This window comes from Miniopterus schreibersii, assembly GCF_964146895.1.
Source record: "Miniopterus schreibersii genome assembly, chromosome: 3".
Lineage (NCBI taxonomy): Eukaryota > Metazoa > Chordata > Mammalia > Chiroptera > Miniopteridae > Miniopterus > Miniopterus schreibersii.
In genome coordinates, this window is record NC_138103.1 from 53,351,490 (window position 1) to 53,364,856 (window position 13,367).

The 13,367-nt window shown below is 38.4% G+C and overlaps 1 protein-coding gene across 3 annotated transcripts in view; it reads right to left on the minus strand.

The window, feature by feature from the left end:
* Positions 1-13,367, minus strand: part of RHOBTB3 (Rho related BTB domain containing 3) — a 79,435-nt gene that overhangs the window by 58,337 nt on the left and 7,731 nt on the right. For all 3 annotated transcript variants that reach the window (XM_081133349.1, XM_081133351.1, XM_081133350.1), the window contains exons 4-6: positions 7,073-7,227; positions 4,023-4,134; positions 923-1,288 (exon numbers count right to left, since the gene is read on the minus strand). In XM_081133349.1, coding sequence (XP_080989475.1) covers positions 923-1,288; positions 4,023-4,134; positions 7,073-7,227 — 633 coding nt within the window. The remainder of the gene's footprint in view (positions 1-922; positions 1,289-4,022; positions 4,135-7,072; positions 7,228-13,367) is intronic.

Here is a 13,367-nt window from a genome sequence, read left to right on the forward strand (position 1 = left end):
TAGGAAATGATACTTCTATATTTGCAAACCTTTATAAACTTATCTATCCCTAATTCTGAGGTCTAAAAACAAACTATAAATGTTTCTCCAGACACATTTGGGAGGAGGAGTGACCTTAACTTAATATTTCATCAGCACATGGTTCCAAGTGGAAAAAGAAAATTAAAGAAGAAAAAAGTTCTCAAAAAATATATATTTAGATGCTTACTTTAAAACTCATTTTACATTCATTCTTTTCCACTCCTATATGGGACACTTAGATGTGAGACCTTCTATTCACCTGCTAAAATGACTCAGATAAAACTTCTATTCTTTAAAATACAGTTGCTACTGAGTTTTTAAAAGAATAATGAGAAAAATGATGAATAAGCTGAATCCCAAAAAGGTGAGAGCACATAAGGAAAAAAAGATAAGTCTAAAATAGTCAAAACCAAAGTTGATCAGATCTCAGTCTAAACAACCTTTTAGTGCTGTAGCTGGTTCCTAAACTGAATGCAATGCCCCAGCTAATTTCTCTCCTCAATACCTTCCTAAATCCAAGTATCAAACAGAAATGTGAATATGTAGCTAGGTTTTAAGATACAGACATTTATTTTGATATACACCTAGAAAATTTTATTTCTTTAAAGTTAAATTGGACAATAAATTCTTGTATTTTCACTCTTGGAGTATTTCTTGCTTAGTACGAAAAGAGATTACTGCTTTTACAAGAAGACTTAAAACCAGGGCAAGTAAACTTAATAAGGAAGATGGAAAGCTTGGAATAATTCCTGTGCATAAAGCAAATGCTATTTCATGTTTAATCTTCACTCCAGATGATAGGAAGAAGATAAATGTAAAACTAACCAATACTCCCAAGGACCACGGGCATACTTCATTTCAAAAGCTTAAGAGAATGTACCAGAACTATTGGACAAGATACCTGAATAAATGAAGCGCAGAATATCTGATAAACAGGAACAGAAGAGGACATCTTTAACAATGACTCGCAGTGGTGGGTTGCCTGGAGAATCCTGGCCAGCACCTGGAAACACAGTCTCTCTGTTTATAGCAAAGAGATCCTGGGTCGTTCGGATGATACTGGAATCCTGAATGTCAGCAGGACTCTTCACGTTGAAAAGCAGCATGAACACGTGGCTCACCGCACAGAGAACGATCTTGTGGGCCTCCACTGCCTCCTTTAGGTCTGGGCTGTAAAACACCACGTCCACACACTGGCAGCAGAACAGCAGGTTATGCAAGTCCGAGTTATAATGCGATGCTTCGGCCTTTAAGACGGGCATCTTTTCTGTTTCAAGAAAGAAAATAAAACTAGTAAATTACTCTTTAGGTCTACAGACCCAATCACTTTAGGTTTACAACAAAGCTGTATTTTTTAATATTATTAGGTTGAATCATATAAAATTACCAATATTTGGCCATTTCTGACCTACAATAACAGCAATTTTATAAAGTTTAACCTAATTAAAACATAAAAACTAATTAGTCAAGGACTGTAAAATTTCATAAGACATACAGAAATGTTGTATTTACTTTTTATAGTGCAAATAAAAAAACTACTAATGCCATAACGGTCAATAAAATAACATTTCTCATTATTTGTGTTTCCCAAAATAAAACATTCCTCCTAATACTGAATTTAGTGTGTTGGTAGTCATCATTCTTTACTGTCACCTGATAAAAATTCAAACAAATGATTAAGTAAGTCCTGAAGAACCAACCCCAACCTCACATCATAGGTCCTTTTCCTCCTGGGAATGGAAGTGGGAAGATAAATTGTCAAAACTGCAACTCAAAACCAGGGCTCAGTGTCTTGGACATTATTGTTTAAAACTACCTTGACCATTTTGTGTTGCTCCTAAAATTAGTACATTGTTCCTCCTAGTTAAACAATATGCTTCCCCAAAATCAACTCTTCCCCCTCAGCATATCTGAGGCAGTGTTAGCTAGGATCCCTAATTTCCAAAAGAGAACTCAGCCGTCCAATTCCTAGTTTGATTACTAACAAAAATGGATTAGCCTGCAATCCATTCATAATATTCACACAGAGGACCACATCCTAGGAGCTCATCATTGGCCCTAATTGTAAAACTCTGCTGTCTAACCTTTATCCAAAGCTGAGCTGAAGAAAGTGTGATCTGTGGAGGGTTGCCTGGGGATTTGCAACCACCTGAATCAGTGAAATTCAAACTCCTTCGGCAATGAAAATGTTTTATTCTAAAGCAAAACACCAGTCTATAAAATGAACAAGGTAATCTGGGGGCCAGGCTCTTTCTGCGCTGAACCCCAGCCTTCATCTTCTCCACTGCTTGAGGCACCTTCACAGGCTCTTAAAAGCAGAGAACAGTCTGAAGCCACGTGCCCCAGAATCCAGGATCTGTCCTTCGAACAAGTCAGAACCACAACAAATGCGCCCACAGGCCTGTATTGTCCTTGGATCCCTGGTTTATGCTCAGTGTGATAGCCACAGTTCTCCTAACAGAAGGTGCAAAAAACAGCCTTGTGAAAGTTGAGACTGGATTTCCTGATAGGACACTTTTGAAGGCCCTGTCCACTATGTCACCTAGTATCCCCAAGTGAAGACCCACAAGGGAAACTTCTTTTAGTGGTAAATGACATGAAATGCTCTGCTTTCTTTGAGGAACTGGTGTGTTTTCTCTTCTTGGTTAAAAAGAACTAAGAAATTATCTATCTGCGTTATTTATTTGGCTAGTCCCCACTCATCTTATCATCCAGAAAGTATTTAAGGCCCCAGCATTTGCTACAGAATAGACCATGTCTCTCCTTTCCCTGTACACTAGGAAGTTCAAAGCCAAGTGTGTATCATTTATGGCAGCGATTTTCAACCAGAGTGCCACCAGACCTTTTAAAACATGCAACACCTGACTATTTAGTCAAGGGCACTGACCCCTTTTCCCTTAGATTGTCAAATAAAAAAATGACAACAGCTAACACAACAATAGACATTTGGTGTGAATGAGTCAAAATTATACCTATTTTTTGTTAGATTAGTAAAAAGTATAATATATTTTTTGGTGTGCCACAGAATTTTAGTAACTAGTTTAGGTGTGCCATGAGATGAAAAAGGTTGAAAATTGCTGATTTATGGTGTAAACATCTGCTTTTGTTTTTAAAATCTGGAATTGACTAATTTATATTTTCCTGATTTTTAATTTACATTCATTCATTCAACAAATACTTATCAAATACCTACTTTTTAAAGAAATATTCATAACAAGTTGATCTGGATAGAGTACTATTCTACTACTTCTATCACAAAATTATATAAAAAATTCTGGTAACAATTGATATAATTTTGTTAATTTTAACTTTGTTTTCTTTCAACCTTGTATTATGAACATTTTCAAACGTTCAAAAAAGTTGAAGGACTTATACAATGAGCACACATATATGCTTCCCTTAAATTCTGCAATTATTAACATTTTGTCATTATTTTTGCCTTATCTCTAGATACACACACACTCACACTCACATTCACACTGGTGGCCCATTTTAAAGTAAGTTGCAATCATCAGGACATTTTGGCTTGAAATATTTTCGCATTCATCTCCTAAAAAGAATGACATTCTTCTATTAACCATAACAGCATTACCATACATAAGAAAATTAGTAATAATTCCATAATATCATCTAATTTCCAGTCCATATTAAAATTTTAATCAACTGTACCATGAACATCTTTTAGATTTTTTACTGAGCCAGTAGCCAATCAAGGTTCATACACTGCATTTGGTTGTTATTTCTCATTAGACTACAGTCTAGAACAGCTCTCCACAACACACACTATTTTAAGTATCTATAGGCTCAAGTCTTTGAGACAGAAGTCCTCAAAATGTGGTCCAAGTAACAAAGGCGGATCACAGGCTCCGTCCCAGACTTACTGAATCAGATGCCAGATGAGTCCTAAATGTGCTGAAAGCTGAGAACAGTTGCTCTAAGACCTAGGAAATGATCTCTGATAAACATCGACCGAACGTCTAGAGATTGGCTAATAAATGCACCTGGTTGTTCAAGCTGAGGTGGTCTGATTCCATGAAGCGAGCTGCTCATTTTCCTTTTCTTCATTTTCTCACTTGTCTTCTGATTTAAGGCTTGAATCATAAAATACTCCAACTAAAACATGAGTCAAATTTTAATTAAAGCTCTAACAAAATTATGTATCTGACATGACTATTTGTACCCAAATCCCATTTGACAAATGTCCTTAATGCTAGTACTATTAAGCTTTAGCAAACACTTTCAAACATTTTTTTCATTAAAAAAAAAAAAGTATCAGGTAGAACAGATTGTGCCTCATTTAAACATTAATAAACTAGCCATTCAAGGAGAAACTGTTTATTCTCTTGAATAATTAAGGAAGCCTAGCAATGCAATTGTGTGAGTGTCAATAACCATCTCTCTCGTAACCACGGCAGTTCATAGTAGAGAAAGTCAAGGCGGGGAGAGATTTGCTGTATCACATATGCTCATATCAGCCAGGGAAGTTCACATGTGCTCTTATCTTTTTCCTGAGTAAATTACTTTGAAATACATCCTTTATTTTATAAATTTAAAATCTTAACCACGTGTACTAACACAGCTCCAGTCCTGTGCTTTATACTATGAGGCCTGGGCCAAAAGTACAAATGCAGGACCCCATACTACACAACTAAATATTTAAATGATATGAATCAAGAAAACAAACTGTTATGTAAAAGATATCCTATCCTCCTGCTTTGACAAATACGTCATTATAAAAGCCTGGAAGGCCAGGTTCGGATTTAAATTCTCGGAGTCCTCAGAGTTTCACACAGCGCACAGAGAGCTGGGCCCTAACTCCTGGGCCCCAAGACCACCCCTACTATTCCCAGCTCCTGCTCCATCCCATGCCCCTCAGAGGCTTGTGCACACAAGCAGACATCATGGCAACACATCTAAGCTCAGTCTACTCTCCCTTCCCCCAACCCTCATACACAATCACCCCTTGGCTATGTCTAGGGGTGCACACACCAGCAACGTGGTCCACCTTGAGAAGGTTGGGTCAGGAAAGAGGGACCACAGGCCTGGGAAACAGACTCAGGGCCAGCTACCCAGAGAACTCTGGGGTCCTGAGTTTTGGAGCATGATCAGTACAACTCTCTGTTCTGTATGGATGGAAATGTTTTGTAATATCTCTGCTAATCAGTACAGCAGCCAGTAGCCACATGCAGCTATTAAAATGTGTATCTGAAATGTGACTAGTGCACCTGAGGAACTGAAATTGTTTTATTAATTTAAATATAAGTAGCCGCATGTGGTAGCGGCTACCATATTAGATGCTGCAGGTCTAGACAGGGCTACCACCCTAGTGGGCACGTCCCTTTGGCTCCAGCATCTCGCGCCCTGTGGGCAGGGGGCAGCTGTTAAGAGGGCTAGATGGGGCTCTCTAAAGCTTGAAGGCACGGATCTGAAGGTAATCCTGCACAGCTCTGTATCCCTGCACACTGTTATCTCCATCCATATTCTTACAGACATCGTTACTTCTTACACCCAAGATCCCAGTTGCACTTTACTTTTCAAGAGTCTGAAAAGAGATTACCCTGATCTTATCTCCATATTCTCACTAAATCCTGAGTTCAGGGAAAAAGAAACCGCCATGTTTTTCTTCCAGCCTTGACCACATCTTCAACTCTCATCATGCCTCCAACCCTAACTGTAACAGTAGGTATTAGGAGCAAAGAGAAACAAAGAGGGGAAAGAAGAGAGAGTGAAAGTTGGGAGGTGGGAAAAGTGATTCTGAGAATTTCAGGTTCAGGAACTTGAATGGGGAACTTAAGTACCCGCTCCCCCAACCCACCACCCACCCTCACCAAGGGAACCAGCCCCTCTTCTCCAACAAATGAAATGAAACTATCTTTTTCCCCCCAACTCCCTAGGTATTTCAGGAAAATGTAAGAGTAATAAACCAAATTAAGATTTTTTTTTTAAGCCACTACAATATAATCTGTTTGACAGGAAAATTAGATTTCACCCCTCTCTTTCTACTCATTGCTTATCAATATAATTAAGTAAGATAAAAGTTTCTCAGTCAGTGATAATATCATCTCCCTTAATGGTTTATTATTAATGCTTCTTTATATTACCAAATCAAAACCATTTTTATTTGGTCCTTATATTATCTTTGGTTCTTATTTGGAGTTTAGCAACTCCAGAACAAATGAAATTTCTGTAGTTATCTGAGGAAACCTCAATGTCTCAACATAAATCTACATAATGAATATTCTGGCATATTGGAAAGGGTGCTTGATGAGGAGCTAGGCAACTGAGGGAGTCCAAAATGCTCCTGCTCAATGCAGGGTTTACCTGGTTTAAACCTCTTATCAATGTTGACTAAATTTGTCTATTCAAAGAAGTCACTTCTTAGAGAATTGGGAAGATAGTTCCCAAGTCAGTTCATACTTAAATGAAACAACTCTACAGTTTTCTCCAAGGACCCTGCAGTTCTAGTCCTGCAGGGTAGGTGCTGCGTGCTGAGATGGGCTTCAAAAATGCTTGCAGAGCCAATAAATGTTGCTGCCACAGAGCAACTAACCCTGACCCCACATATGCAGCAATAAGTTGTTCTATAAGGAGTTCCTTTGGGCAGTTCTGAGCTACACCAAGATCAGAAGTACATGGGATCTTGCAGAAACACACAAAGAGAAGAGTTACTATGCTTTTCAAGCAGTAGACCGAAAAAAAAGGAGAACTTTCCAGGCCCACCGGTTCCAGTTGCCAAGTGGGTTGAGCTATTTAAAGATGACTATTAAAGATGACATCATGGGTTTGTGTACATAAACATGCTCTAGTAAAGTGGCACCAAATGGAAAATTCCAAATATCGTACTAGACAATAGAAGATGTTTCATTTGGAGAAAAAATAAAATTATAATTTTATCCTGACAAAACCTTTTTTTCTACTTATACTCATATTATTTCTCAAGGTTAAAACTAATCATGCTTTTAAAATTAAAGTTCTAATTGAGGTTCTGGAAAATAGCTAAAGAGCCACCTGACAAATGACTTTGATTTATGTAACAGGAATTTCCACTCACCACTCCTCCGAAATATTTCCCGATGTAGAAGTCATCAAGGCTGTGTAGCTCCAAGTAGGTAGCTCCTAGCTCTTTGGCAAGCTGGATCCCTTCAGTCGTACTGACACAGCTCCCTCTGTCTGAGGTACACAGTGGGCACGTGCAAGGTAATTCTTCTGAGAAAATGAATGTGAGCAACAAAGAGCTTTGGATTTAAACAGGAAAAAAAATGTACATAGACTGTCTGAACATCAAACAACAAATTAAGAGCTCATACTAGAATCACAGCTCAAGGGCATTTCGTACATCCATGATGCATTAAGACTCTGAATAAAAAGTGTCGATCATAGAAAAGTCCCTAAAATAAACAAGCTTTAACTGCAAGAAGAATAAGCAGTATTTTAGAATAGAAGAATTTAAAAATAGGTAAATGGGTATTACCGAAGCTATTACAGTAATGGTACCACGAGCCAGTACGCAATGGCTGGCCTGCTTCCTTTCACGCAACTTTGGCATCCTGCGTATCAATACAAATTTAACTTGGTTGCCCATAGAAACCATGGAAAACAGTGGGCTGTCTCTCTCTTTTCTTTGTAATACATTTTAAATATACTCACCAAGTTTGGATAGACCTTATAGTTTTATTTTAATAGAATTCTCAATTTGACCTGAATCTTCAAGGCTAAAAAACTGTCCCTCTTTGTAGATTTCATATAAAGTACATTCTTATTAATCCAAATATTTCAATTATTAGACTTTAAAGCATTCAACTGCACAGGCCAAATTCAATCACTCTATCTTTTTCTTCAAGATTGAAAAATAAAAAACTGAAGGAATAAAAAGTATTTACTCAAAATGTGTACTGTCCCAAGGTTCGTAGTTGTGCCATGTATAGACCGATGACTGGGAAGGTGCCAGGTCAACCTGCCTATAAGTAAACTCCTTAGTAAGGCTAAAAATGTATATTCAACCCTGTTTTTTGTCAGCTGGTTTCATTTTGTTTCATGCCAAAGCATCAGATATGTCACGTTCACAGGCAGGTAAATCTATTTCTAGAAATGCATGCTGCTGTAGGTTGGCTTCCCTGGGAAGCAGACTCTGAGTTGGAAACTGATGTGCAGGAGGTTTACTGGAGGTGATCTTGGCAACAACGCTTTTCAGGAGTGAAGGAAGTGAGACTGGGCAGAGGAAAAATTTGAACTGCACTACAGCTGCAACAGAGACCTCAGCTGATCCTACAGGGCTCTGGAGCTTGGATGGCCCTTAGACTGGCCCCCCATTTGGGGACAGGCAGCTGGACCCTGTATGCCTAAACCCTCCAGTAATCAGAGGAGGATGGCTGCGCGGGGGCATCACCTTGGGCAAGCAGCTTCTGTGAGCACAGGACGAAGGGACTCAGCTACGGGGCATCAGTAGCCAAGTCCAGGAACAGAGGGAGTAAGAATGGTGGCCTTGAAAGGGCATTCGGGACGCTCCCCACAGCATACACAGCCGCTTTTCTACCAACGAGCTGCACACTGGTGGAGCACAGATGTGCACATGCAGGGTGTATGCCAAGGATATTTACTGCACATGCATACTATGTATGTAATTACACGTGTGTGCACACACAACTTAGATACTTTTAGCTTGATTTAAAGCATTTTAGAGCTCAGAAACCATGTACATACTCAAGTCCTCATTTTATAGAGGAGGAAACAGGCTCAGAGAGTTAAGTGACTTGTCCAAGTCTTCTTGTGTGAGAGATGGAGGGACAATAAAAACTGTTACTTGCTCCACCTGATAAATAATAAGCTAAAAATTTAGTGTGAGTAAAGAATTATAGATTCTAAACATATGGTAATTTAGCAGTTAAGCTTGGATTCTCTAAATTATGCTGTAATTTCTACTCTGAGTTTCTGCATTTACTTTTTCCAAGATCATTTTAGGTTTGCATAAGAATTTAGCCTATTTTGAAAAACTGCACATTGGTAGTTCACATTCTTTACAAAGCGTTCATAAACAGTGCCCTTAATTTTCTAAAGACAGAAGGTTTCTTATGTCCACAAAGCTCTCCTTATGTTGATGGAATGGGGTGGGCAGGCATTAAACTTTATTTCTACACAAAAATAAAGCAAAGTCAGTAGTGTTTCCAGTGAAAATTTAAGTGAACATAATTTAAAATAATTTTTAACAAATAATCTTGATTTGAAGGAAAATACATCAAATTTCAGGATTAATCCAGCTGAGTGAGATTGCCCATGGTGAGTAGCCATAAGCATCTTAGTGACATGCCTAGAAAGTTCCTCTTTATATCTAATCCTTATATAGCCTCTATGTCACAAAAGACATTTCTTCTTGTTCACATACACACAAAAGGAAAAGTGCCTAGACATCATGTGTTGGGTAGGAGAATGAACAAAACATTTATGGATTAAATAAACCTTCATTGAGCATTTCATCAGGAACAATCAGAGGACCCAAAATAATTTTAAACTGTGGTGCCTTCTTCAGGAGCTCACTGCTGTGAGCCTACCTCAGGGTCAAAGGGACTTTGTGAATCAGAGTGCTATGCTTCTAGTTAACACTGTAGTTTTCTTTCTTATATGTTGTCTTTTTAGCTATCACTAAATGTTTATTATTTTAAAGCAAACACAGTGTAACTCTGGAATTCAAATGAATGGCATCTCTTCTAAAGCAGTGGCTTTGAGAACCTATAGGGTGATTCTCACAATGTTGTCAATACTTGAAACTTTTAGAAATCCTTGCAAGGATTCTAGCCTAGGAAAGTATTAGGCTATTATCAGAGCTTCAAAAAGACAAAAAGACAGAATGACAATTTTCAGGAGCTGAATGCTCTGAATACACCCTAGGCATGTTTGGAAATTTTTTTTTTCTACTTTAGAGATAAATTCAATATTTAGTAGAAGCCAAAAATTTATTCAGAGCCAAGAATGATGAAGAAGATATACTCAGTCAAGCTTGTTAAAGCATGTGTATGTAACAAAGGAAAGAGATGAGACTGTGTTTGCTGAACTAATTCTAAAAAGAGATCAAGAAAGGAGTTACCAGGAGTTTCATTTATTACAAGGGATTGGCAGGGGGAGGGGAGACAATGTTCTTGGGTTGAATAGACAGATTTAGCTTTGCAATTACTTTGTGATCAAATCTTATACGGTAAATTAATTTCATCTTGACAGTGAAATTTATTTTTTTCACTTACGGATTATCATAAAACATATAACCATTTGTAAAACCACTCACACATTCATAAACACATATTTATTAAGCACCTACCACATCAAATACTAGGGATATAAGGACACACAGATCAAAGAAGTTCATAGTCAACTGAGCCAAGCTAGACAAGACTGCAAAGTTACAATGTAAGTAAGTACTAAAATAAAGGTGAACAAAATCACCATGGGAGTGGAAGAAAATTAACTCTGCCTGGGGGGATTTGGGAAGGCTGCTCAGAAGAGGTACTGATTTAAAAGATAAACATGAACTTGCTGTGCAGGTATTACAGGGGTGTGCAGAGGGGCACTCCAATGAGAGGATGCAGCATACGCAGATGCCTCGACGTGAGGGGAAAAAGAGAACACATTCACTTCCAGTTTCAAGAGACAAGCTGAGCCCACACTGTGATCTCTTCTCCCAGCTGAATCACAAAATAGTAACATAAAGAGAGGGAGGGGTAAGAGGAAGGAGCAAGAAAGGAAGAAAGAAAGGAAGGGAAGGATGGGAAGGATGGGGAGGAAGGGAGAGAGGGAGGGAGGCAGATGTGCATATAGAGCAACAGGAAAATCAGAGGAGAGATTCTCAGCAGCCCAGAAACTAGGAGTGCACGAGAGGACGGAGGCCCATAGCACAGGACCAAGGGGGAAAGCTGAAGCTCAGAGCACAGGAGGGACACCAAGTTCTGCGCTGGGGCGACATCAAGAATGCTCATGGCTCAATGACTGGGGAGGGGGGGAGGCAGGGGCCCAAGGGTGATCCAGTGGAGATTAGCTAGAGTATCCTAGTGAAAGCAGCTAGGCCTGCAGATCCTGTGTGTACTCCCACTCCCACTCCCACGCCTGCCCCAGAGAGCAGATGGGCAGAGGGGGAGGAAGGCACCATCAATCCAACAGGGAATCTAAACTGCAGAACTAGGCAAATTAAGAATTATCAAACATTTGAGAAACATCCAAGCCATGAAACAGAATCTCATCAAATGGAAAGACTTATAAAATGCCCCCCTCGAAACCAGACTTAAAAGACCAATCAAAACAGAATCTTAAAATAAGTAGAATTGAGAGGGGTTTTTTAAAAAAGTATTTACATCCTTAAAACAGGAATAAGAACTTATGAAAAACAACCAACTAGAGATATTGGATATGAAAAGCTGTTGAAATAAAAAGAAAACTTAATAAAACAAAATAGCAGAATGGACCCAAATGAACTAAGTTCTGAGCTGGAGAAAACACCTCCACCACCTCCAAAAAATTGGCCCATAATGCGACAGGGAGAAATAAAGGAATGGGAAATATAAAAGAAAGGTAAAAGAAATGGAGAGGAGATTCATAAGTTTCAGCATTAGTCTAGAAAAAGTCCTAAAAGGAGAGAATAGAGAAAATGAAGGGAAGGTAATATCTGAAGAAGTCAGTTGAGACGTTCCCAGATCTAAAGAAAGACACTAAGTTCTTCAAGTAATTCAGTTTGATGGGCATAGGACACAGAGGATACACCTACACTGCATTTTAGGCAAGGCTTGACAATAGAAAATTATTGAAATAAGATAAAAATATTAGATTGGATTAAGGGTATCAATGGGAACCCATGACTTAAAATACTTATATATTGGATAGAGAATATATATATATATGGGCTTAGAAGCCATGACACCTAAAGTAGTGAACACCCAGAGCACAGACTTGGTTTCTAAACAGCATTACTCATTATAAGGAACCAGGGCAGGGCTCCTTGAAGAAAGGATCAGTTCCAGGGCTGGGACAGGCAAAGTCTGAGGAGAGCCTGGCACTGGCACATCTTGTGCTAGAAAATAAGGAAGATGTCAAAAATTAATTGGAGCTATAGCTTGAAGAGGCTCCCTCTAGGAAAATTTGGGGTAATTTGAGCATCAAAAAAATAACAAGAGGAATAGATTATAAAATATTGAATTTAAAGAATACATCTATGAATCATAATGATTCTAAAAGAAACATGTGGGAGCAGAAAGAAGAGAAAGCTCTATTTACAGAAGAATACCAACTGGTAAGTATAGAAAGAATGATTTTAAAAAATTGATTTTGAGAAAAAAAATCGCTCTTTTGCAACCAGTTACCAGACCTGAAGGAACTGTGCAAAAACAATGGGCTTGGATTCTTTAAAAATGTCAATGTCATGAAAGACACTGCCTTCCCTCCCCACCCCCCAAAAAGCTGGGAAACTGTTCTGGATTTAAAGAGACTAGAGATATAGGACAACTAAATGCAATGTGTAGTCCTTTATTTCATCCTGGATTTAAAAAAGCGGCTTTGGAACAACTGGGAAAACATGAATATGGATTATATTTTAAATAATAGCACAATAGATAATAGTTACATTTTTTTGAGTGATGATTGCATTACAGTTAGTAGGAGGATGGCTTTGTTCTTAGATTATACAGGCTTAAATAATTAGAACTGAAGAAATCCCACAATGTTTACAATTTACTTTCAAATGGTTCAGATGAGAAAAGTGTGTGTGTGTATGTGTGTGTGTGTGTGTAACTTCTGGAGTTCATTATTCTACTCTTATCAATTTTCTTAGGTTTAAAATTTTACAAATAGCAGTTAGGAAAAAAAAAAGTTTCTAAATAATTTAAAGCACTGAGTGTCATGATCTGACTTGTATTCTAAGATGATTATTCTGTGAGGATGTATTTCAGAAAGAGGCAAAGCAGGAACAGACGACTAGAGGTCAATTTACCAACAAGCCTAAAAAGTAAAAACCTCAGGCCCTGTTCTTGTGGTTCCTTCCCAAAGCCCTGGGAGGAACCTTAGCAACAGATTCTTTCACATGGTCATATGCTTCTGTAAAATTTTCAAAATAAGGTATTTTAATGTTTGGTTGAGACCACTGTCTCTTTCCATTCCAACCCACTTTGCCTTATATCAGTCAGCTCTAGAGTAACCAGGGGCATTTGGGGGATCATGCTAAGAGGAATTTAAATTTAGGTTTAGTAATATATTATTTGTAGTCTGTAGTCACTTCCTTGCACAGTTAAGTGTTCTGGTACACGAATGGCCTTCAGGAATGCTCCTGCCAACCACTGTGCTGATTCATTTAGTGTCCTGACACAGAGATGCCAAGC